Source organism: Lygodium microphyllum, chromosome 14, assembly GCF_053477565.2.
Source record: "Lygodium microphyllum isolate KBCC chromosome 14, Lygodium_microphyllum_v1.1.10, whole genome shotgun sequence".
NCBI classification, from domain to species: Eukaryota; Viridiplantae; Streptophyta; class Polypodiopsida; order Schizaeales; family Lygodiaceae; genus Lygodium; species Lygodium microphyllum.
The window spans coordinates 104,348,404-104,375,706 of record NC_141148.1 but is presented as its reverse complement, the minus strand read 5'-3'; the positions used below and the strand labels follow the sequence as shown (position 1 = coordinate 104,375,706).

The 27,303-nt window shown below is 42.6% G+C and overlaps 1 protein-coding gene across 3 annotated transcripts; it reads right to left on the bottom strand.

The window, feature by feature from the left end:
* LOC148025927 (protein STICHEL-like 3) lies at positions 1-25,973 on the bottom strand. 3 transcript variants are annotated; one of them, XM_087693194.1, is made up of 8 exons: positions 24,770-25,973; positions 24,539-24,633; positions 21,857-24,438; positions 7,031-7,250; positions 2,056-2,661; positions 980-1,742; positions 838-901; positions 1-661 (listed from the first exon to the last, which is right to left on the bottom strand). In XM_087693194.1, the coding sequence occupies exons 3-8, from the start codon at positions 23,882-23,884 to the stop codon at positions 581-583; spliced, it is 3,762 nt and encodes a 1,253-aa protein (XP_087549320.1). In that variant the 5' UTR covers positions 23,885-24,438; positions 24,539-24,633; positions 24,770-25,973; the 3' UTR covers positions 1-580. The 3 variants fall into 3 exon arrangements, with proteins under 3 accessions (XP_087549320.1, XP_087549319.1, XP_087549318.1); XM_087693193.1 differs by having other exon boundaries at positions 21,857-24,038; positions 24,124-25,973; XM_087693192.1 differs by having other exon boundaries at positions 24,539-25,973.
* Between the last annotated feature and the right edge of the window lie 1,330 nt (positions 25,974-27,303).

Here is a 27,303-nt window from a genome sequence, read left to right as displayed (position 1 = left end):
CTCTCTCTCTCTCTCTCTCTCTCTCTCTCTCTCTCTCTCTCGTATTTGCATTTCTTTGAGCTTTAAAACTGCCACCCATGTAGCTGTAGTAATACTCCTTTAAAGCACATGGTGTAGTTATATTCCAGTAATTGAAGCCCATGGATACCACTTCTCAAAGTTCAACTTTGTATGCACATTCTTTACTTATAGATATGGAGCTCCACATTAGTTCTCATTTTCCACTCAATTCTTCTTTTAGTTCAGACATTTACGAGACATGTTGATACTATGTGAACCATGGGTATAATCACTGTAGAGCAATAGCATTCCCTTCTGCTGACTGTACAGCAAAGTTAAGACAAGCATGGCTTGCATTCTTATTGACATCCCCTTACACGTGAAGCTTCAAGGGAACTTGACCTGTAAAGAATCATGGGAGATTCATGGAACAGATGTTTCATCAGGAGTCAAAATATGTGAAGTGATTATGTTCCTCAAAATCTAGGACTGAATCATCCCGCTGTCTATGTAAGTGTACAAATTTTCTATCTTCTGTAAAAAAAATTGATATACACTCTCCCAATAGGACTGAGTTGATTCATGATTTGTTTGATTTTGTGCAAGGGCAAAGGCTCAACAAAAATCCTGATCTTCGTGGACTCTGTTGTATGCTTTTAACCTGAAAAAACATACAACCAAATTGAAAATAGTTACACACTGAGCAGAAACTCAAATATAGCCTATATGCACATGAACACGCCCTCACTCGCGAAACGAAACCATTGACGTGTACATATGGTATGTAGAGCCTTACAAAAATGCTAAAATGAAATGAGGTTTGGTAGGTCACACTACCCTTTCATGGCTTGCATCTGAAGTGTTCCAACAAAAGAGCCCCCCTGACCTAGACTCCAACCTCCTGCATTCAAACATACACTTATGTTCTAAACACAGATTCTATAGCCAGGAAGTAACCAAATCCGTTTATTACACTCACAAGTTTTCCTCTTCAAGCCTGGCAGCCAAAGCATCAGAATGCTCTTCCTGGGTAGTAAAATCGGGGCCTCCATGTCTTGAAAAGTTTCGATCAAATCCTCCACGCATATGATCAAACTGCAGATCTTGACTGTAACCTTCCACACTGCCCTCTGCCTGTTGAATCACAAAGCCAATGCTCACTGTATTTTTCCCCTTACTGTTGGACCTAAAATTTATGGTCTCATCCTCCTTTTTTTTAGCGGAGCTTCTAGAGTCACTGTTAGGTGCAACCTGTGCCCATGCAGTTTCAAGCTTATCTTCAGAGGAAGGATCCCATGCAGCAGTCGATAACCTGCCAGTCTGACTAGACTCAAGTGCCACTATTTCAGAACTGTGATAGTTCTCGGACCTTTTGTGATGATGTGTCAGCTTCATAGAAGCTGTTCTCTGCCCATTAGCCTGGTAAGATCTTTGTTGTCCACTTTTTGGTTTAGTATCTTCTTTCTCAACTTGAGAATGAGCCTCCCCAAGTAAGTAATCTGGATGCCTTGTGCTGTTTCCAGAAATTCCTAGAGGTTGCCGTAAGCTGTTTGAGGTACTTGGTTGATCTATAGGAAACACCTGCCCCTCTTGCTGTTCAACTCCTTCTGCAGCAAGCTGCACTTTGATTTCAACAGGGTACCCAAGTGTCACATAAAATGCATGTGCTATGCTTGTACAAGATCGTTCAGCTCTTGATGCATGTTCAAATTGCTCAAATTGTACTAGAGCAACTGCAAATCCTGACAATGAATAACAATGATTTGGTGAGCACAGAAGAATATAGCCTGCCTTTTAGGCAATTCCTTATCTGATCAAAAGTTGGATATAGAACTGTTTGCAAATACATGCTAGACAATGCCGCTCTCTCTGTACTAGAAATAATAATTTCAAACTTTGCTTGTGTTCTTTAAGCAAACGATCATAAATAAAAATATCAAGACATGTTGCCATAATTTTCTATGGCCCTCTTGATTGTTTTGAACAGAACTCGTTAATGAAAGCGCAACATCCCATAGCACATTTTATTGCATAAATGAAGGGCATTGAAGGTACCTTTAGACAGTGAAAGGGATAACAGTTTCCCATGCGTTTGTAAAAACTTCCTTAGACTGTTTGAATGCACACCATCTAGGACTCTTTGCCAGACCTCCTCCAGGTCATTGTGATTTGTTAAGGTTGCTTGCATTTTTCTCAATTTTTCATTTAATTGTGTTGATGCAGTTCGGCTATGGCTGCTTCCGGACTTCAGTTTTGCTCCCCTTTCTCTAGAATCCTTCCGATTCCCTTGTGAAGAATGAGAAGCTTTCTTTGGATTTATAGCCAAAAACTTGCCTGGATCTGGCATGACATTACATGCATCTGGAATAGCAGCAAAAGATCCAGATTTAGGGATCACAGGATGTCGTGTTTGGCGATCGGACAGCCTATGAGATGTAAGGTTCACTTCTGGTGTCTCGTTAATGTCATTTATCCCTACTGGACTCTGTGTGACACTGGTGTTGGCAAAAGAGCTTGGAAGCAGATAGGATTGATCTGGTGCTAATTGCAGTAATGCAGCTGTGAGCCAGGTTGTACGATCCAATGAGCTTCTTAGTTGCTTTTCTGCTTCAGATAGGATTTTCAAAGCTTGTCGCAACCTTTCCATATCCTCTTTGGTTACTGCAGTAAGGATCAAGCATTAAAACACCTCAGAGCATCCTAAGTACAAATAGCTAGGTTTAAACAACATGGCCATATGTTTACATGAGGTGTTCCCATTGAAAAGACAAATCCCTGGATACGTGCACTTACATCATCAAAGCAAAACAGTGAGTTATATGATGTGCATTCAATTTGGAGTCCCATAGTTTTAACTTCAGAATACATTGCATATAATCATCTATATATGTAGTTAAAAATGAAATTGTGGATTAATTTGCGAGCAGTTTCACATCCTTATTATTAATTCCTCTCCAACATTGAGAACATTATTACAGCTTCAAATGGTTTACAAACATTACACATCCCACTTAAAAAAGATAGCAACAATCTAGGTTGTTGCAGTGTTGAAATTGCATAATTAAGGCTCTTTTCAAACTGCCTACTCTCTGTCTGGGGTGGAATTTATGGCTCTGTCCTCTCATCCTCCAAGTCTTCCACCATGCCATAAGTCTCCCCTACCTATCCAGAGTTCTGCCGGCAGAACATCCTACCTAGAAGTGGCACAAAAATCTTCCCTATCTGCTCACCTGTGATCAGCCAACCAAGGAAAAATTCATCCAACCTAAACTATGACCCACAAGAGTCTTGGACTAAAAAGGGATGTCTCAACAAGCAAGAGGAAACCTGCTCTATAACCCTGTCTGACCATATCCACTCGTCTAAGGAGGATCTTGACTGGAAGTCACCACCTGGTATCCTGATACTGATCTACAATGTCTTTCTGAGGTCCTGTCTGACGTATATCAACCTCCTGTTGTCATCTAAAGCAAGCTCAAGTAAGTTCTTCCATATCTTCCCCTTATCCATGCAATTTCCCATTAATCTTTCAACCATCAGGCACCCAATCTTTGTTGGGGAGCTCAGCTGAGAGATGGAAGTTCGAGTGAGCATGAAGTGTTACAGTGTGACAGCTGGAGAGAGAGAGAGAGAGAGAGAGCACAGTCAAGTACGATTCGATATGAGTGTGCCAACAATGTGTTGGTACACAAAGAATAAAATGTATTTATACTTAGGGCACGTAAGGGTGCATTCACATGTACAATGTGCGTGTACTATACACGGAGGTTAAACCGGGCCTTCATCCCAACAACCTCCCACTTAAAGTCCGATGTGAACCTCTAACCAACTCCCACTAGTCTGGGAAAATCCCCAAATTAATTGAGGTCACCACACGCAATGTTTGCAATTCCTGACTTCAAAATCACTAACACGCATAAGCAATGTCAAATCTCGAAGAAGCCCCAATTTTTCCAGGCCAGATTTGCACAGATCTAGAAACTGTGCTTCCATGCGCGAAACCCCGTCAGAGGAAAGGGGATAAAAGGGATTTTAAAGAAAAACCTGATTTTTAGAAAAAACATGACGGGGAGGGGGGTCCGTTGACCTGCCGGCCTGAGTCACGACCGTGCAACTGGCGTCTCCTCGCCACCCGCTGGACCCGTCTTCCATTGCCCGTCTCGTCACGCGTGCTACGGCCTCACACAGCGCCTGCTTGACTGTCCGCGCCTATCGCACACCATCCGCTTGCCCATCGTCAGCTCCCGTTGACCAACACGCCTAGTCACTCCCTGCACGCGTGGTCTTCTGCCTGTCAAATGCCATCTCGTGGTGGGCACTAGTCACGCTGATCAGCAGCATGGTCGTCCGACTGCAGTCTGTTACAAACTCCAGTGGACTCCCTGCATGCCTGACGATCTTGTACCATAAGCTCTGATACCAGTTGTTGGGGAGCTCAGCTGAGAGTGATGGAAGTTCAAGGAAGAGTGAGCGTGAGAGTGTGAGAGTGTGATGGCTGGAGAGAGAGAGAGAGCAAAGTCAAGTACAATTTGATATGAGTGTACAAAGAATAAAATGTATTTATACTTAGGGCACGTAAGGGTGCATTCACATGTACAATGTGCGTGTACTGTACATGGAGGTTAAACCGGGCCTTTATCCCAACAATCTCAAAATCTCTACCAAAGGCTAACCATGCACAGCTAGTTACAGGCTGCAATCCGACGCCATACAGCTGGTCTCACGTCTGACTGCTCCATTCCCGCCAAATGAGTTCTCAACTTGGCCTTTGTCTCTACCTCTTTCTCGTCTTGGCTTACATCCTTCTCTGCATGTCCCTCTCACTAATTTCGGGATGTCTTTGTCCACCTCCCTCATCCTCCTTCCTCCTTTGTTGAACCTTTTCATCCTAGGGGTCAAGGGCTCTTAGAGCATGTTACCATTAAGTGACTCAAAAGCCACAGACACAGCACTGCCATAGAGATGTCTAAGTACAATTCACTCTGAAACATCTGCCATGTCAAGGCAGGGATAATGTAAGCCAAGGGGAATGACTAAAGGGAGCACAGGGGGTTGATATGACTACTTTTGTAACTAACTCCTAAAATGAAAACATAAGTTCAAATGTTGTAAATGATGGTGTTGCAAGATATTCCAATGACACAATATTCACGCATTTACTAGCAGGTAGTGGTGGGTCAACACCTCCAGAAACATATGTTCTCTCAATAACATGATAAAAGAGAATCCCGATCCAGGATGCATTTGCAGCAAACTTAACTTAGCTGAGACTTATTCTTCACCAAAATGCATAAAACACATCAACCATTTAATCACAATGATCAGATAGAGCCTGAGAGCAGTTTTCCAAGGCTGAAAACATAAGCTTCCTTTAAAAAACAGCACGTCTTTCTTTCATGATGCCATTACAAGGCACTCCCAATCTAGAAACCTTATGCTGACCGGAAGATAATCCTATGCATTGATCTAGTTGTGCACGCTTTACAACATTGTACAGCATGTGCTGTGCATTTTGTTGACACAACCAATATTTCTTGATAGATTATCCAAATGTTAGGAAACTGTGAATATTCAGCAGAGGCTAAGCTCCTTTCTTTGTCTAGACTTGTCTCAAATTGGCAAGCTTAGATTCTCAACTTCTGCAACAATTGTGGCAAAATGTCGTTGACTTCAGCGGATAACTCAGTTGCTCTTGGATATGATTAGCAAAAAGCTTCTCTCATTCAGAAAGCTTTTCTTTTGGTGAATTGAGTAATAAAAGTCATGGGTTTAGAAAAAGAGAAATGTATGTACTAAATCCTAGAGAGGAGAGTGTATCTATTTGGCTAAATCACCTTCACTCCCAAACACCAATAAAATAAAGGAAAGTAGGCCATAATTTATCAGGAATATATATACCATAATGTGGCATTGACGTGTTGAGCAACAAAAAGTAAAGGCCTCAAAAAATACAAAATTATGATGCATTTCAACCTAACTTTTCTCCACAAAAACAGCACCAAAAAGATTTATTTATGAAAATTGAATTTATTCTATTCAATAGGACAAATGCCAAAAAATCCCCTATATAAGGGCATGATGTAGACACCCATTATATCTCTCTGGTCACTCTCATTCTGGATCACTCCTCTTTGATTCTTCCCTCTCGTCTCTCCTCACATCACTCTCTAGCTACCACCTCTCAGGAAGCTACCACCCTGATCACTGCTGCCACCATATCCTCCAGAGGCTGCTGCCTGCTGTTCCAGCTGCATCCCACTGCAAGAGGAGCTGCCACCTGCTGTAACCTGCCACATCATGATCTTCTGGACAGTCTGCTTCCTATGTTTTCACCCTGCAGGCCAGATTTCCAATGCTGCCAAGCATAGGTCTGCTGATATCATCATCATCATTCATGCAATCATCTACAGATTTATGGAGCAACTTCGCAGCCAACTGGGCTTGTATTTTGCTGCCTCGTGTCTACATCAACATCCTACTGCACAGAAGACTATGTTTCACTCCCTCCACTGCTCGCCACATCATTCGTTCTGCTGCTCAAAGTCTTCAATGACACCTGCTGCCCAGAGGACTGTTTTGGGCCAGTCACTGCTGCCCATAGGTTTTTGCCCTTCCACTAAAGGCCATCACCTACTCCCTAGAGAACTCTATGAAGGTGCTGCCACCCTTCTTCAGCCAAGAAAGCATAGTTAGCTTCACCCTTCCTCTCTCCTCCTCCCACAAGTGCTGCCACCCATCTCCACACCCAAGCTTTAGGACAATGCTATCTTGAGCCACTCTGGCATCACCAGCACTTTGGCTCCCATCAACCTTGGCTCTAGAGACACTGAGGCCTAGGGTCATTGCATCTCATCATCAGCACTTTATCTATGCTCAGAGTTTTTGAGTTCATTCACTACTAGTGTTTGTCATACACGCTCGGTTGTCTCCACATCAAACTTTACCATTTCTTTACAATCAAAACATAGACATCCTTTAAGGTTTACTTGTTTCAAATGTCAATAAAAGAAAGGATGAAGCATATACTTACATTGCTTTTTCTTGAAAAATTTTCTTCGATGTGTCTCTTTTGGAATTTGATAACCACCTGCAAGTATACTAGTAATCAAGCATGCTAGCTGTGACATGAGATTTAGTGGTTCTACACCAGATACCATCAACTCCTTCACATAGCGTGCAGTGTTCACGGTATCCGCAGACAAAGCAAAGTCCAACAATTCTATTAAATCTTCGTCAGGAACCAGACCCATCTACAAAATTCAAGAAAAGTTTGTGACAAAAGGGACCAAAATCATGTACTTTTAAGCAAAACAATGCCCTATTATCCTAGTTCTCCCCAAACTAAAACATCTTGCACATGCAAATTTCATGTGCTCCACTAGTTCCTAGAGTACATTCCCACTCGAAACTAAAAACATGAAGCTTGTCTTTATGTACCAATCACTTTTTGAAATAGAACCTACAGCTTCTTATATCCCAACCAGCTTCATAGTGGGGTGGCAATCAACAATCACACAATGAAAAGTTTCATTCATTCAAGAAGCAATTTTTGAGTTGAAGTGAGACAAAGTTAAGTAAGGCAAGTGAGCTGCTAAATGATAAATCACAGAAACAACAAAATTCGGCTTCTGAATACAGTAAGCCAATAATATTCCATGTGATAAAGAATAGATTAATGGAAAGAGACAAGCAACTGGCAAGACAAAGAATGAACACAAGTGTAAAGGCAAAAGCAAGCAAAAATTCGAACTAACAATTATTGTGGATTGTGCAAGGAAGGTATCTAAATAGTCAAAAATGAGGCAACACGTCTAAACCTATACATTAGCTGATCTCAAAAGCTGAAAACCAGGTAGTTCCAAAAATGGATCTAGAAGGGCCATTAAAATATAAAGCTCACTCACGTGAATGATGTCTGGTACCAGCAAGGTAATGGATATTGAAGAGGGGGCTTGGAAGCTGAAGAATCCGTGGGAAGGTCAAGAGCAGGTAATAGATCCGGCTTAGAAGACACTATCCCCGATGGAATATGCTAAGGAATCGGCTAGGAGTCTGGTGCAAAAGATTACACGATATCCCTCTCAACAAAAACATCTCTCCTACTGATCACCTTGTTTGTCTGAGGATCGAACAAACGATAGGCTTTCACATCGAAGGAGTATCCTACAAAATAAGGAGATCAGCTTGAGGAGTGAGTTTTCTTATCTTATCATCAAGTGTATGTGAGTGTACACAACTCCCTCTAAAGTGGGAAACCACTGGCCCCAAAGGCACTCAAAGAGCTCTGCTGCAAACAGCATAGAGCGTGCCATGTTCGTGATGATCCAATTTCCACTCTCTACAACTACATTCTGAGAGGGGGAGTTGGTAGAGGTAAGCTCGCAAGAGACGCCGTGCTCCTATAGAGACTCAGAAAACTCTTAGGAGATAAACTCACCACCCTCGCTATTACTATCACTCCTCATGCATCCTACATGACGACTGGTTTAGTTATGAACCAATAGTATCCAAGAAGACAAATAGGTAAATGTGTCAATGCATGAGAAAGTACACCCACATGTATCTCGAATGATCATCCACTGTCAAAAAGTACTACCGCATGCTGTTCAACACAACGGTGGACGTTAGCAACAACAAGAATCAAATCTAAAAGGTGCCTTACCTCGATGGGTGGACTGCTAAGAGAATGGGGTATGGTGTTGCTTCCCAAGTTGACAATCTCTCAAGATAGCTTCACGCATGGAAGACCCTCAACCATCTATCAATGTAACAACTCATAAAGAGAGTTGTATCTGAGATGTCCTAAGCGAAAATGCTAGAGACACTCAGTGTTCGCAAGTTTCCCTATAGTGGCTAAAGCCTCAAAGTTGTGGAGCTCTAAGCCCTCAACTATCAGCTCAACAGGTCATGTGGTACAGGCCACTAGGCTATGCCTCACCATGGCCAATCACTAAACCAGTTTGAGAGTCAACAACCTTGATTGTGGCCATTGTAAAGAAAACCATACCCATCTACAAAATTCAAGAAAAATTTGTGAAAAAAGGGACGAAAATTCAAGAAAAATCCAAGAAAAATTTGTGACAAAAGGGACGAAAATCATGTACTTTTTAAGCAAAACAATGCTCTATTGTCCTAGTTCTCCCTAAACTAATTTCATGTGCTCCACTAGTTCCTAGAGTACATTCCCACTCAAAACTAAAACCATGAAGCTTGTCCCTATGAACCAATCACTTTTTCAAATAAAACCTAGAGCTTCTTATATCTCAATGAGCTTTATAGTGGGGTGGCAACCAACAATCACACAATGAAAACTTTCGTTCATTCAAGAAGCAATTTTCGAGTTGAAGTGCGACAAAGTAACTTTGGGCAAGTGAGTTTATGTAAATGCTAAATCACAAAAATAACAAAATTTGGCTTTTGAATACAGTAAACCAACAATATTCCATGCGATAAAGAATAGATTAATGGAAAGAGACATGCAACTAACAAGACAAAGAATGAATACAACAAAGTGTAAAGGCAAAAGCAAGCAAAAATTGGAATTGACAACTACTGTGGATTGTGCAAGGAATATATCTAAATAGTCAAAAATGAGGGAACACGTTTGACCTATACATTAGTTGATCTCAAAAGTTGAAAACCTGGTAGTTCCAAAAATGGGTCTAGACCAAGAAACAAGGACCATTAGAATATAAAGCTCATTGACGTCGACGATGTTTAGTATGAGCGAGATAACAGGTCTCGAAGAGGGGGCTTGGAAGTTGAAGAATCTATGGGAAGGTAAAAGGGACGCAGTAGATTCGGCTCAGAAGACACTATCTCCGATGGAATATCCTGAGGAATCGACTAGGAGTCTGATGCAAAAGGCTGCACAATATCCCTCTCATCAAAAACAACATCTCTCCTAACCATCACCTTGTTTGTCCGAGGATCGAAGAACAAACAATAGGCCTTCGCGTCAGAGCAGTATCCTACAAAAATAAGGAGATCAGCTCAGGGAGTGAGCTTTCCTCTCTTATCATCAGGCGCGCGCGCGTGTGTGTGTGTGTATGAACAACTCCCGAAGACTCTAAAGAGAAAAATGACATGTCAAGAGCCAAAAAATGCCTCATACAGAGTCCTCTGAGGGATAGCTATAGTCGGGCACCAGTTGAGGATGTATACAGAAGTGTTATCAACCATGGCCCAAAGGCACTCAAAGAGCTCTGCTATGAACAGCATAGAGCATATCCTATTCATGATGGTTTAGTTTTTACACTCCATTACTCCATTCTGAGAGGGAGATTTGGTAGAGGTAAGCTGATAAGAGACGCCATGCTCCTATATAGAGACTCGAAAAACTTGTGGGAGGTAAACTTGCCACCCTCACTATTACTATCACTCCTCATGCATCCTACATGACAACCAAATTGGTTATAAACCAATAGCATCCAAGAAGAGAAATATGTAAATGCGTTGATGCTTAAGAAAGTACACCCACATGTATCTAGAATAATCATCCACTATCAAAAAGAAGTAGTACGTGTTGCTCAACACAACGGTGGATATTGGCCCAAAAAGATCAACATGAATCAATCTAAGAGGGGTCTTACCTCAACGTGTGGACTGCTAAGGGAATGGGTACGGTGTTCATTCCCGAGTTGACAAGCTTTAAAGATATCTCAAGCATGGAAGGGCCTCAACCATTTGTTAACATGATAACTCATAAAGAGAGTTGTATCCGAGATGTCCTAGGCAAAAATGCCAAAGACACTCAATGTTTGCAAGTTCCCCTGTAGTGGCTAAAGCCTCAAAGCAGTGGAACTCTGATAATAAAGAATAGATCAATGGAAAAAGACAAGCAACTAACAAGACAAAGGATGAATACAACAAAGTGTAAAGACAAAAAGCAAGCAAAAATTGAAACTGGCAACTAATGTGGATTGTGCAAGGAATACATCTAAATAGTCAAAAATGAGGAAACAAATTTAACCTATACATTAGCTGATCTCAAAAGTTGAAAACTTTGTAGTTTCAAAAATGGATCTAGACCATGAAACAAGGGCCATTAAAATATAAAGCTCATTGGCATCAATGATGTCTGGTATGAGCGAGGTAACAGGTCTCATAGAGGGGGCTTCCAAGCTGAAGAATTTATGAGAAGGTAAGCAACACGTAGTAGATCCGACTCAAAAGACACTATCCATGATGGAATATCCTTAGGAATCGGCTAGGAGTCCAATGCAAAAGACTGCACAATATCCCTCTAATAAAAAATGACATCTCTGCTAGCGATCACCTTGTTTGTCTGAGGATCCAACAAACGATAAGACCTTCGCATCAAAGGAGTATCCTACAAAATAAGCAGATCAACTCGAGTGAGCTTTTCTATCTTATCATTACACACGTGTATGCACGACTCCTAAAAACTCTGTAAAGAAAAATACCCTAACACAGAAATATAAACAGAAACCGTACGACAAAGCACAAATTGATAAAAAGAACACACTTAGGGTTAGGGTTAGGGTTAGAGTAACTCAAAGACAATGAACACAGTAAATAAATGAAATGATATGACTACTAATAATACGATGCTCATGCAACAAACACACTATGTAGTGAATGAATATTGAACCTTGAACTCCTGTATCTCTAGGATCAGGGCAGGGATAATGAGCTGGAGAGTGTGTCGTACTCCGAACGGATCCCGAATCGCAGCAAGGCAGCCTCCGGATGTCGAACACCAGTAAACACAACAGTGAGAAGCTGGATCTGATGCAGACAGCTATGAGGAGAGAGAAAGACTAAAAACGGAGCTGCAAGAGAGAGAAAGACTGAAAACGCAGGCAGGACAGCCTACAGGAGAGAGAAAGACTGCAGCGACTGCAGACAGGAGAGAGAAAACTGTCAGGGCAGCACCTAAAGCCTGCAAATGCAGCAGTTTGCTAGCGTGGCAGACTATACGACAGCAATACAGATGAACAGCAGTCAGTCACCAGGCAGAAACAGTAGCAATCAGCATGTGGAGGGCTGGAAACAGGCGCCACACTGTAGGGAACAGTGATGGACAGCAAGGGCTGAGATATCCTCAGTGACCGAAGAGTGGGCAGCAAGCTGGTAACACCTGAAACCTGCAAAAACGAAATTGTTAAAGAGTGGAGGGCTAGCTGCCAATTTATAGAAAATTAGGGTTCTAGATCCTCTCCCACTTAACTTTCTCGATCCGCTCCCCGTTTTAGGGTTTTGGGTAAAATAAGCCTAAAATAAGCATGTTTTGGGGTTGTTTAAGTGGCTAAGTGCATTTCTTAGCACAACAGACTCTAAAGTGAAAAACGATTAATTGAGAGCCAAAAAATGCCTCATACAAAGTCCTCTGGGGGACACACGTAGTCAGGCACCAATTGAGGATGTATACGAAAGTGCTAATAGCCTTGACCCAAAGGCACTCAAAGAGCTCTGCTACGAATAACATAGAGTATACCATGTTCATGATGGTCCGATTTCTATGCTCTAGGATTTCATTCTGAGAGAGGGAGTTGGTAGAGGTAAGCTAACAAGAGATACCATACTCTTGTAGAGACTCTAAAAACTCATGGAAGGTAACCTTGCTACTTCGCTATTACAATCACTCCTCATGCATCCTACATGACGAACAGTTTGGTTATGAACCAATAGCATCCAAGAAGAGAAATATGTAAATGTGTCAATGCTTGAGAAAGAACACTCACATATATCTCGAGTGATCATCCACTGTCAAAAAATACTACCGCATGTTATTCAACGCAATGGTGGATGTTGGCCCAAAAATATCAACATGAATCAATCCAATAGGTGGCTTAGCTTGATGTGTGGATTGCTGAGGTAATGGGGTACAGTACTGCTTCCCAAGTTGATAAGCTTTACAGATATCTCAAGATAGCTTCAAGTGTGGAAGGCCCTCAACCATCTATCGATGTGACAACTCATAAAGAGAGTCGTATCAAAGATGTCCTAAGTGAAAATGCGAGAGACACTCAATGTTTGCAGGTTCCCCTGTAGTGGCTAAAGCCTCGAAGCGGCGAAACTCTGAGTCCTCAAATGTCCGGTCGGAAAAGAACTAGGTCATGTGGTATAGGCCACTAGGATGTGCCTTACCACAAGCAATCACTAAACCAATTTGAGAGTCAAGGACCTCGACTATGGTCGTTGTAAAGAAAACCACACACATCTACAAAAGTCAAGAAAATTTGTGACAAAAGGGGCCGAAATCATGTACTTTTTAAGCAAAACCATGCCCTATTATCCTAGTTCTCCCCAAATTAAAACATCTTGCACATGCAAATTTCATGTGCTCCACTAGTTCCTCGAGTACGTTCCCACTCGAAACTAAAAACATAAAGCTTGTCTCTATGTGCTAATCACTTTTTAAAATAGAATCCAAAGCTTCTTATATCTCAATGAGCTTTATAGTGAGGTGACAATCGACCATCACACAATGAAAAGTTTCGTTCATTCAAGAAGCAATTTTTGAGTTGAAGTGAGACAAAGTAACTTCGAGCAAGTGAGTTGTGCTAAATGTTAAATCACAGAAACAACAAAATTCAGCTTCTGAATACAGTAAGCCAACAATATTCCATGTGATAAAGATTAGATTAATGGAAAGAGACAAGCAATTGACAAGACAAAGAATGAACACAACAAAGTGTAAAGGCAAAAGCAAGTGAAAATTGGAACTGATAACTATTGTGGATTGTGCAAGAAAGATATCTAAATAGTCAAAAAATGAGGGAACAAGTCTGAACCTATACATTAGTTGATCTCAAAAGTTAAAAACCTGATAATTCCAAAAATGGGTCTAGACCATGAAACAAGGGCCATTAAAATATAAAGCTCACTCGTGTGAATGATGTCTATTACCAGCTAGGTAACGGGTCTTGAAGAGGGGGCTTGGAAGTTGAAGAATCCATGGGAAGGTCAAGAGCAGGTAATAGATCTGGCTTAGAAGACACTATCCCCGATGGAATATGCCAAGGAATCGGCTAGGAGTCTAGTGCAAAAGACTACACAATATCCCTCTCATAAAAAACATCTATCCTAACGATCACTTTGTTTATCTAGGGATCAAACATAGACCTTCGCGTCGAAGGAGTATCCTACAAAAATAAGGAGATTAGCTTAGGAAGTGAGCTTTCCTATCTTATCTTTAGGCATGTGTGAGTGTACATATGACTCTCAAAGACTCTAAAGTGGGAAACGATTGGCCAAGAGCCAAAAAATGCCTCATATAGAGTCTTCTAAGGGACAGGCACCGGTTGAGGATGTACACAGAAGTGTTAATAGCCTTGACCCAAAGGCGCTCAGAGAGCTCTGTTGCGAACAGCATAGAGTGTGCCATGTTCATGATGGTTCGGTTTCTATGCTCTATGACTCCATTCTGAGAGGGGGAGTTGGTAAAGGTAAGCTAGCAAGAGATGCCATGCTGCTATAGAGACCCGAAAAACTCATGGAAGATAAACTCACCACCCTTGCTAGTACTATCACTCATGCATCCTACAAGATGACCAGTTTGGTTATAAACCAATAACATCCAAGAAGAGAAATATGTAAATGCATCGACGCTTAAGAAAGTACACCCACATGTATCTAGAATGATCATCCACCATCGAAAAAAAAGTATTGCATGCTGTTCAACACGACAGTGGATGTTGGCCCACAAAGATCAACATTAATCAATCTAAAGAGGTGCCTTGGCCCTTAGCTCAATGTGTGGACTGTTAAGGGAATTAGTTTTACAAATATCTCAAGATAGCTTCAGGCATGGAAAGCCTGCAACCATCTATCAATGTGACAACTTATAAAGAGAGTTGTATTCGATATATCCTAAGTAAAAATGCCAAAGACACTTTATGTCCATAGGTTCCCCTATAGTGGCTAAAGCCTAGAAGCGATGGAACTCTAGGCCCTCGATTGTAGGCTCAAAAAGGAACTGGGTCATGGGGTACAAGCCACTAAGCTTACCACAGGCAATCACTAAACCAATTTGAGAGTCAAGGACTAAGGAGTTGTTTCTAACACAAACTATTCTAGCTACAGGGGCTCAAGAGATGAAAATGTCCAAGATGGGGATCATATGATGAGTAGCTCTATTGTCCATAATCCAAGGAGTAGCTAAAGTACTGGACTATGACGAGTGGGCCTCTACACTAACCTTGTCAAAAGGAAACTCACAAATATGGAGACTTCTATTCTCAAATGTCTCTAAGGAGACGATGTGTGCTTCTGGCGTTGAGAACAATGTTGACTGCGATGGCTGACTGATGGAATGGCTGGGGAATAAGAAAGAACCAGAGGAGAGAGAAAATTCAAATTTTGTCATGAGAAATGACTGAAACATCAGTCAAATGTAGCTTCTGCCTTATCCCAACAGCAATAAATGTTGTTGCCTGCACTTGGAGATCCAAAATCTGTTGATACCTTCAGCCTAGGGTTGTCGCCCAACTACCTAGGATCTCGTGCAATTGTCCACTGCTCCAAATCTGCAAATACCTATTGGCAATGGCTGAAACTCAACTCACGATGGCTGCTCCAACTCCTCATGGTGTGTTTCTAGTAAGAATGAATGATTCTCTCTCTCTCCCTAAGCCTTCATTTTTTGCTCTCCCAACCTTCTCCACATTTTCCCAACCTCCCTTTGGAAAATTTAACAAGTGAAGCCTTTCCAAATAAGTTTCCAACATTATCAGAATTATTATATTAATTTTCTGTCTAAAATTATTGAAAATCAATATAATTTTTTCCGTGCCCACAAAAACAATATGACCAATCAGTAATTAAATTGGCTAGGCCACTTCATCTCCCGAGTGTCCTTGTGCCATTTTTTACTATTAGATCGGCATTAGATACCATTAAATGCCACATCTCTAGTGTCATAACTAACACTTACGTTCAAAAAATTGACTTAGGCCAATAACTAGCACCAAATACCACCTAGTATCTATGCAACATAACTAATTGCAACTTTTGCCTTTGACATCCGTCGATTCCCTTGGGTCCCGCGCTCATTACTTTGTACTCAATTGCACCTCACATGTGCAATGTTTACTTAAACATGTGATAAAAAATCCACGTGTTAAGTGAGGCTTGCAAAAATACATGTCCTCATGGTAATCACTTTTCAAGTCTATACACTTGAAAATGGCTGCCCCTTGCAATTTGTCCAAGATATCATCAATACTAGGAATTAGAAATCTATTTCTATCATCATTTTGTCCAAAGCATGATAGTCAATGCACATGCGCCATGACCCGTCCTTCTCCTACACTAGAAGCACTCCAAAACAAAACGGAGATGAGCTGAGCTAAATCAGCCCTTTCTCTAACAGCTCATCAACCTGACTCATCTTCTCTTGCTAGGCTACAGTGACTCTATAAGGTAGCTTATTAGAAAAGCTACTGCAGGGGATCAAATCTATGCCATGATCCTCATGTCTTTCAGGTGGCAAGTGTCCCAAAAGTGACTGAGAAAAACAATCAGCATACATTGGCATGAGATCTTTATCCAAACAATTCACATTCCCAACATTTTCATTATCACTCTTATTCTTAATGAAAACCAAGTTGAAAGATGATTTTTCATTGCTTTGGAAATAGCACTAAGAGACACAACAAGGAAAGATTTCCCTTTCAACTCTACATCCAAAATATGAACTTTGCCTCTATGAAAGGGGTCACAATCTTATCATGAGCACATCACTGCATGCATACCATAGCACCAAGCCATACCAAGCAAGACATCGCATCCTTCCAAAGGAGCAATAAAAAACTCTTCACTATCTACATAACTCGGGATGTGCAAACAAAGCTTTCCAATGATAGGAGTGACTGGCTTTGTGTGTCCCTTGCATGCCATACCAATCTCATCATTGGGCTCCATCTCATCCTCTCTAATGCCTAAAAGGGTTTGCCATATCAAGAGACATAAAATTTGATCATGCCCCTAAATCAAGAAAAATCAATATTGATCTCTAATTTTGCCCCATGTCCTACAAAGTTCAATACTATCATCATTGAGCTGATTTGCTACTATATTAGACACTAAACCGGCAATGATTTTGCATTTTTTTTCCCTGTTATCATCTTTCCAAGTGTTGTGACCACCAATCTAAGTGTTGAAGACGAGGTAAACACCAAATGCTGATCACCAAGCAGTCCGAAGACAAAGGCGGCAACAAGGATGATGCCTGGAGCAAAGGGTGACAACACGAAGCCACCTTTACATCTTGCAAGTTTCCAAAGAAGAGCCAATCAATCCGCAACCCCTCTAAATGAATGTGTATGGAGGATGTAGACTTGATCGTACAGCCTCGCATAACATAAGAACAAGCACTCAAACTCATAGAAGGTCGGCAATCTAGGTAGTGAGATAATGTGTAGGATAAAATGGAAGTATTTGTCGAGCAACTTGTTTAAGAAGAACGTGATAAAGCTAGGGATCGGCCTTGGAGCACCGATATCCCAACATCATCTAAAGAAACAAGTTAATCTTCTCGTTCCATGCACGCGGAGCCTGCTTGAGGCCATACAAGGCCTTCTTCAACCTGTAGACTTTCCCATCTGAGGATCCAAAGCCAAGAGGCTGCTCAACATAGATCTCCTACTGCAAGTCACCGTTGAGAAAGACCGACTTCACATCCAACTAATAGACAGGCCATCTCCTATGGCTAGCCAAGGCAAGAATAGCTCAAATAGTCACCATACGAGCAATGGGGGCAAAAGTATCATGGAAGTCAATGCCTGGGCGCTGAGCAAAACCTTTAGCAACAAGGCGAGACTTGTGCTTGTCCAAAGAACCATCGCTAAGGTACTTGGTCTTGAAGACCCACTTGATGTCAATCACCTTCTTGTGAGAGGGACGAGGCACAAGAGGGCAAGTGTCATTCCTCTCGATAGCCTCCAACTCGGCTTCCATAGCCTTCCGCCAATAATCAGACTAAAAAACCTCCTTCACTGAAGTGGGCTCTCGATCCTGCATAACACGAGTCATCAAACAATAGTTAGAGCAAACAAGCTCCGTAGAATGTGCCTAGTTTCTCCGTGACCTTCGCAGTCCATCCTACAATTCCCACTCCTCAGGGACCCCCTCGATCCATGAATCTCGAAGGGTGTCACATGCCCAACGAGGAGGAGGCCGGACCTCTCCCCGTTGCTCTCCATCTGCTGAATACTCAGGAGCATCCACCGGCGGAAGCTCCACTGAGGAAGCCGATGGAAGAGAAGACTCTGAATCATAAGAAAAATCTCCATCAAGAGGCTTAGACTCCAAAGGAACTGTCTCGGGAGCCCAACACTCCCCTGGATCTCCAAGGACGGGGTACTCCTCACCCCCCTCTATGGCCGGAACTTCCACGAACCGCACATCTGGCTCGTGTAGACATCCTCTTGACGGGATCAAATAGACGATAATCTTGGGACTGGGAGCTGTAGCCAACAAAAACCTGTCATCGTAAAGCCGCCTCAAACTTGTTACGCTACATCTTCGGGATGTGGACATAAGCGTCACACCCAAAGATTCTGAAATAAGAGACATCAGGCTTCGTCCCAAAGTAAGCCTCAAAAGGGGTCATCCTGTCAACGGCCGAAGTGGGAGATCAATTGAGGATGTGAACTGCGGTAGCCACTGCCTCGGCCCACAGAAATTGAGGTATCTATCAATGCTCCATCATGGTGTACGCCATCTCAATCACACTTCGGTTCTTCCGCTCCAAAATGCCATTCTCTTGAGAAGTGTTGGTGTTAACAAACTCCTGGTGAATGCCCCTATTTGCACAAAAACGAGCAAACTCATCAGACGAAAATTCACCGTCCTTATCTGAACGCAAGGTCTTCAGTCAACGGACAAATCGATTCTCCTCAAAGAGAAGCCAATCCTTGAAGTGAGAGAAAGCCTCTAACTTCAAAGTCAAGAAATAGGCCCATGTCATCTTGCTATAGTCATCTATGATCAACATGAAGTACAAGCTCCCCTTCAGGGACTCGGTCCTCATCGGGCCACAAAGATCCGTAGATACAAGCTCCAAAGGTGAAGTAGACCTCTGCAAAGCTGTGTTGGGAATCGCATATCCTGATGCAGTTTCCTATGAATGCAAGACACATGGCTGATGGCTCACCACTATGTCCAGCAATCCTCGAACAAAAGACCCTCGCAACACCTTCCGAAGGTACTCATAGTTTAGGTAACCAAACCGAGCATGCCATAGCTCAAACTGTGTCCGAGAAGTAAGAGCTGTAGAAGACTTCAATTTGTAGACGCCATTCTCCTCATATCCTACAGAGAGAACCTTCCTCGATCCACGATCAAGGGCTCGAACAAAATCACTGTCAAACTCCACCAAGAGACCAAGAGAACAAATCTTATGAACCAAAAGTAAATGATATCCCAAGCTTGGCACATGCAACACCTCAGAAGTGTGGGTACCACCACGTCCATCTAGAATAAGCTGCATCTCACCCCGGGCAGCAATAAACACAGAAGGGCTGTCTCCAATGAGAATCTGCCCACGCGAAGGTCGCAAATGAGCAACACTAACAAAAGAAATCATATGCCGTGAGGCACCACTATCCACAATCCACTCTCAAGTCTGGGGAGCTGTCATCACAGCATCAAAAGTCTTTGGTATAGAGTTCTCAATTACTGCTAAGTGTAAAAAAGCAGCTGATGAGGGTACAGCCACGACTCCAAAATCCTTTGTGTCCTTCTTCTCGGTGTCCTTGTCTTTGTCGGGACAATCCTTCTTCTAGTGACCGGTCTTACCACAAATATAGCAAGTCAATTCCTTCTCCTTGTCCTTCTTGGATTTGTTATCCTCCTCCTTCTTCTTTTGGTCCTTCCTCTTCTTCTAAGAGGCTTGACCAACCAAAGCCTCCAATTTGGAAGCATTCTGTCCCTTTAATTGTTCCTCTTGGTCCAAGACCATAGGAACCAACTCTTCCCACCAAAGAGTCAACTCCCATCTTGAGGCAATAAGAGAAGAGTAAAAGGTACCGAATCGTGGCGGCAACTGCGACAATAAAGTGATCACCATATCTTCGAAGGAAATAGGCTTCCCCGCATTTTGAACCTGCATCTGAAGCTGCAGGAACTTGTTGATGTGTTCCTGAAGAGAAGAAGACTTATTCACGAACAAGGTCCGCATCTGCACCTCCAAAGAAACCCTTTTCATCATGGTCACCCGGTTGTACATCTAATCAAGCTCCAGCCATATCTCTCGAGCCACCGTCAAGTACTCGATGTGAGCTATCACGGCTGTAGTGCAAGACAGAAACAGAAAAGATCAAATCCTAGCATTCAGTTTGTCCCAATGAGACTGGGCCTTGGTCAACTCCGCATAAGCATTGGAAGAGAATTTGGACTCATCTTTTACGGAGGGCCTATTAATCTCCTCCATCACCAGTTCCACCAAATCATAAGACTCCAAAATGGCCAACATTATCACCCACCATATGCGGTAATTGTCACCATCAAGCTTTTGATCCGATAGAAGAGTTGGTAGGACAGGCATCTTCCAGTCCATTATCGCCTGGAACTCCAAATCAGTCTCTGTAGACATGTTCACCTGCAGTGCCTACACAAACGCAAAATCAACCCCCTCTGACTGTGTAAACGCAGCCTTCTAGGGCTGGTTCCTCCGGTGCCCAACCCTTCTTCACACGCCGGAGGCAATGAAAAGGTAAAATCTGCAATGGAAGGCCTTAAACACAGCCTTTCTCCCCTTCGAACAGCAATAACCTACAACAAATTCACCAATTAGACTCATTTCCCGCACGCCCACGCTCGCTTCAGCTTTGATCCGATGAGCAGCCCTCTCGCTCGCCCTTGAATCTTGGAAACGCAGCCTTGCGTCACGCTGAAATCTCCTCTTCAGATAGGTTCAGCATTCAATCGGTCCATCTTCACCGCTCTGATACCATGTCAGAGTGCAGCAATGTGGAAGCGTAGGACAAAGACTGAGAGAGAGTGAACACGGAGAGAGAGAGAGAGAGAGGAGACAGTGTAAATGCAGAAAATCTGCAATGTAGTATGAGGAAATATCTGTGTGTGTCTCCGACTTGATGACCTCAATCTCAGCCGAGCACAGTCAGTCTCAGCCAACAGATCTCAAGATCAGAATGATGACAAAGAGTGTGCCACAACCTGACTATAAATAGCCAGGAAATAAAGAATGCCCAGCACCAGGTCAGCTGCATTAAACACAGCCGACTGCAGAAAAAATAATAAAAAACTGTCCGACTGCAGCCTGCCATGTGGCACCTGCACAGACTGCTGACATGGCTTCTGACATCCGTACTGCTGATGTGGCACTGTAATCCTGTCCAGGAAATGACTCTCTAACACTTTGATCCACCATATTCATGGCAGCTCATATTGCAGTCTCTATGGCTAACAAGCTGCTGTGAAAGTGAAGTTCTATAAGCAGAAAGAATGCTCTTACAGCAATAATCCACACTCACCGCCAATCACACTAACTGTGCCCTTGAACCAAAGATTTAGAGTTTTCAAATAGAGAAAAAGGAGATACCTCACAAACCTACAAGGGTTGTCTTATTTCTCTTGTAATGACTGACAGCCATTTATTGGGCTTAACTTCAAAGTATTCAAACCAAGATATAATATCCTACTGTGATGCCTCATCGGTTTTCTGTGCTGGCAGCTGTTTTGATTGTTTGAGAAATGAATGCAAGAGGTGCATGTAAAAACCATTATCCCATTTATTTTAGGAATATTTTAGCTTTTTTTTAAAGTCTGTTCAACTCCAGAAAAGAACACTTTCAACTGGAAATTTCACCCCCAATATTACTAACAGTACAGATAACCTCCCTGTTGAAGATTGTAGGGTACATACCAGCTCTTGTACCATAGGCAATGAGACTCTCTGTCCTAAAAGGCTTAATTGGTCAAGCATCATTTCAGCATCCCTAAGTGATCCATCACATGCCGATGCAATCAACTTTAAAGCCTCCACATCTGCCTCTAGGCCCTCCTGACGAGCAATAAACTGTAGTCTGTTCAAGATGTCACTCTCTTTGATTTTGGAGAAAAAAAACTTCTGGCACCTTGAGACAGCTTCATGAGGCAGCTGTTCTAAGCTGCTCGTAGAAAGGATAAAGACAATGTTTCTGGGAGCCTCTTCCACAACCTTAAGGAAAGCATTCCAAGCTTGACTGGAGAGCTGATGGCATTCATCTACAATATACACTCTATAGTGGGAGGAGGAGGAGCATGCAACATCATGCATTAGCGCCTTGATACCTTTCACACCATTGTTACCTCCTGCATTGAACTCCTTCACAACTGCAGTCTTTCCAAACTGGTGTGCCAGACATTCTGCACAGGATCCACATGGCTTCTGTGCTTCTCCAGATAGGCAATTCAAAGCTACTGCAAAAACCCTTGCACAAGAAGTTTTACCTGTTCCACGAGGACCATAAAAGATGTACATAGGTGCAATTCGCCCCTTGGATAATGCATTAGATAGGGCTTGTGTGATTAGGTTCTGCCCAACAATCCCACGAAAAGACTTAGGCATGTATTTCTGGCTTAGGCTATGGTGGTTATAGTCACTGCCCAAAGTTGTTTGTGTTTCTAGAAACCACCGTCCTCTTCTCCCATAAGGAATGTCTGATGAATCCGTCTGATCCTGCCTGTTATCATCATGAAGTCCACTTTGACTACTAGTATCAGAAAGGGGACCAGGCTCAAGCAGAGGAAGGTTTTCTGAATCCATATCCACAGAAAAATCTGAATACTCAGAGGTTGTGGCAGGCATTGAATCACCCGATGTACTGCGATGCCCTCGGGACCATGCTTTTGCCACTTTCCTTGCCAGAGAATCTGAGGATGCACCAGAAAAACTCCTTCCTGCCATATCCAGCACATTCTTCCCCCTACTGTGAATCCTGGACCAGTTCCAAGGCATCCCACAAGCATGGTGGGGAAGTTCAGAGATGTCAAGCTCATCATTTTCTCCTGACATACTTGCACCCAAGTTGTCCTGTATTTCTAAGGGTCTCTGATCTTTCATATCATGAGACATCAAGCCTGAAACTGTATACTGATCTTCCTTTTCATTTGTCGCCATGGTTGGCGATTGCCGATATAGCCTTCTGCCTTTCTTGCCCCTGCCCTTTCTCAAATTCTTGGTTCTTGGCTTTGATCTTCCTACAGGATCGGAACTGGAGGCTGCCTCTTGCCTAGCATCCTTGGAGCTGGCTGCCTCTTTACCTGTCTTACTATATCTGCCCTGATCGATACTTTTGGACTCAGTTTCACTGCTTCTTCCTCGTTGTTCATCCTCATATCTCTTTGAAGTGTGAAGGTTTCCTGATGATCCTAATATTGCAGCCTCAGCTTGAGAAGTTGAACCTTCATCCCCTTTAATATTACGGGCAAAACCTGTTCCGTATCCAGGATCAAATTCAACCCAGCCATCCTGGTCACTCAATGCTGCATCTTCATTAATAATACCTGTAGAACTCGCAACCACCTTGTCAACATTGGAACCATCCGTGCCTTTTGAAGAATTTTTCAATAGTCTGGAATCACTGGCTTGCATTGGCCTTCCATGTCTTAATCCATCTGTCAAAGCTGCTTTGTCCAACTTCCTCACAAGGGACCCAACATTTGGAGATTTCCATGAAGGGCTGGTAGAAGGATCTCGTAAAGACCGTGATTTTCTTAGAGCAGACAACTCTTTGACTAGAGACACTTCAGACTTATTTCCCAAGTCCAGTTTCATTTCAGCCTTCTGCTTATGTAAGTGATTCTTCAAGTGTATGCAGTTTGTCAAGTGAACGTGCCTTTTCAAGTGATCTTGATTGACGTTCTTTCTTCTACTCCGAAACTGTGCCACCCTTCCAGTTTTCCTTATCATGACAACTGAAAGGAGTTAAAGAGCATCGGTGGAAGCAGCTAATGTGGTACAAATTGTAAGCATTGTGTGCAGCATGGCATAGTATCAAGAAAAACTTCCAGATACTGGAACAAATTTGTCAATGACCACCGGCATAATTGATGGCCTTTCGCTCCTGAAAAAATCAAAACTGGCACTGAACAATGCAGATCTGCATCTGTCTTCCATATACTGCAACAAAAGGTGTAAACTAGACTCACAAAATTGATCATAGCCGTATCCAGACAAACCCATAGAGCTCCATGCTGAGCGGTTGGATGGATACACTTTGTTATATATGCCCTGTGGTCATGACCATCTTTTGTTAGCACCTCTAAAATTTCTATGATGGTGCTCTAACAGCCACAATGCTGTTTTAACTTTCCTTTTTCTACGATAACTGCATTTCCACAGGCAGCAAGATTCGCTCTTCCACCATTAAGCAAAATACATCCTGTCCCCTGAAGATCAGAAAGAAAAGGTGATCGCTCTTCAACAACGCCACCCCCTGGTTTTGAGTCCTGTAAAAATGTGTGCTGAAAGGGATAATTTGAATCAAACTACTGATAAATCTACGAGAAGAGAAGGTCGATGTTCAAATGGTGGCTAAAAAGGGAACCTTGCAAGCCAACTTACTTCTTCAGAGGGGCTCCTTTTGATGGGCAACATGTAAGTGCAAAAAAGCTTATGCACAGTGAATGTGTATATATGTAGCTTGCCCAATCGCACGTCTAATTGACAACAAACAGTTTCTATTAAGATCGCCCAAAATCCATATTTGAGATATGACTCATGTGCAAGAGCATTCGAGAGCCTCCTCCATTATCATATCGGTAACAATCTGGGGGGACCTTCATGGTGACTTACTAGAGATTTAAACGATCGCAGAGGAGCAAATGATAGCGTAGCTCTTCAACCGGCAATGGCATTTTCTCCTTTTTGGGAAAGACCCACCTCAATACAAACGATGGGGAGCCCCCAAAAAAGCGATTTATGCAAAGACAAAAACGGAAATGGATTAAGGCAAGGATTATTAACGGGACTCAAGTGAAAAAAGCAGGGCAACCCACCAGATGGGTGCAATGATCACACAAGGTAGAGCGTGTTGTGAATCGAAAACCAAGGGAGAAAAGGGAGGGGAAAAGAAAAGAGAAAGAGAGAAAGGGAGAGAGAATCGAAAAAGGGCACCCGCAGAAAAGGAAGGGGGGAACTCGAAGGGGAACTTAGCTGGCTATGGGGAAAAGGCAGCAGAGTCCTGTGTGGGGGAGTGTGTAATGGTGTGTCCTGATGTGTGTACGCATGTGAGGTGTGTCTGAGCGAGACCCAAAATCCCTCTCTTTTGCTCTTCTTCTCTGCACTCTCCGACGCCTCTCTGATCTATAGTGGCTATACGATATAATCCTACAGGGTATACACTAGTGTTGTTATGTGCAGGGGGCCTATAAGAAGGCTGTGACTAAAAATCTCTCTTTTAGCTCATCTGTCTCCCTCTCTACATACGAGCTTTGGTTCATTTCATGCATGGTTCCAAGCCCCTCTAGGTGTCTTATCTATGATCTATCTACCGTATATGTTTGCAGGGTAGTTTGACTACAAACCCCAAAAATAGCTTGTGCAACAGTGCAAATTCTCTCTCTCACTCGCTCTCAACTATGAGTTCCTCTCACTCCCTCTCTCTCCCCTCCCCTCCTGAACACGTCGGAATTCGTGAGTGTTTGTGTGCATAGGAATCCCCTTCCGTGCCATCAACTACCCAGCACGCTTGTGTAAAGGGAGCAATAATCGCACTCGGCACTATAAAAAATCATATCAGTATTACATGAGACAGTGCGGGCACAAAAAAGGAAAGGGGGATACCTCCTCCTACTAGGTACCTACAGGAACCATGGTTTCTTTTTCTTCTTCTTCTTCTACAGGAACCATGGTTTCTTCTTCTTTTTCTTCCCTCCTCTTCTTCCTGTGCTGCTTGTTTCGCGTTTTTTCTATCATCTTTTCTTTCCGCCCCGCCCCAGCCCAGCGAGATTTTAAAAATCCGCCCCCTTTTCCTTCCCATAGAGAGAACACAGACACAGACAGAGAGAGAGAGAGAGAGAGTGTGTGTGTGTGTGTGTGTGGAGGGGGGGGGGGACCATTTTCAATTTTTTCTATAGCGCATGCGTGTGCACAAGGAATGAGTGCTGCCACCCAGCCGGCCGGCCGCGTCCACGTGGCACCCTCTGAGCTCTCGGACGTGCCACGTGGCGCTGACCTGCTGTCCAACGCCTTCCCAGCCCCTCTCTCTCTCGCGAAGGTTCCCACGCACAGCAACTTAACATTTTGGCGTTTAGATGGAGACGTAAATTTTAAATTAAGAGCAACTTGTAAATTGCTTTTGGATCTTATAGCAAACATGCAATTTGGATTAGAGCACCTTCTCATCGAGCCTTTTCAAACGCACAACACTCAAATTCAGGGCATTTCCTACAACCTTAAGTTATTTTGTGCACTTTAGAACTTCATTAATTTTGGAAAAGTTATGAAACTATAATGAATAGTTTACCGAATTTACTACCTACAATTGGGTGCACTGCATGCATGAGAACGATCATCCCCAAATCGTGTTGTATTTGAAGGTGCAGTCTCAAACTCATCACATGAAGCCCCGCTTGAAAGTTCAAAGGATGGCGCGGGCCCTATGGTCTCCTCTTTTGTATCAAATATGTGTTTACTTAAGAGACATTTGTCATAATGAGTTTGAAAATAGACATGAAAAGAGCATGAAAGTTATATGCATAGGACAAATTTTGGGAGCACATTCCCACCATGTTATAAATTATTGGGTGACCTGTGTAACTAGTTGTATGTGTAGTAGCAATGGGAAGAGGGAACTTTCAAAGTCCATGGCCTCCTATTCTCTTCCCTTTTTCTTTTTGAGAAAACATTAACAATTATTAGATAGAATAGAAATTACATACTTGAACTTTATATCGAGAAGTTTATCCTCAAGCTCAAAAATTGTATAGTCGTTTGCATCCATAAGGGAGATGTGTTCTTATAAAACTACTTATTGTTTAAGTTTCAACAGTAGTGTTCTTTACATTTTTTCTAGCACTTCATCAGTGTCGATGGAGTAGACTTCTTTCTAAAAGGCTTCCTATCTCTCAAGCTTGATGTTGTGCTCTTTGTGGACTCAAAACTTTTTCAGCTCCCAACACTTGTCTTCCTTCTCCATATTCTTCTTACCTTTCTTCTTATGCCACTTTTTATCATTCTTCTTCTTCTCTGATATCTTACTATAGGTTTCAACAGTGAAACCAAAGATAGAGAAAGAACATGACCTCCTATTTTCATGTGATTCATTTCCAAACTCACCACTAGAAGGGGACAATTTCAAATAAATTTGCACTTTTGGCCTTCCAAAC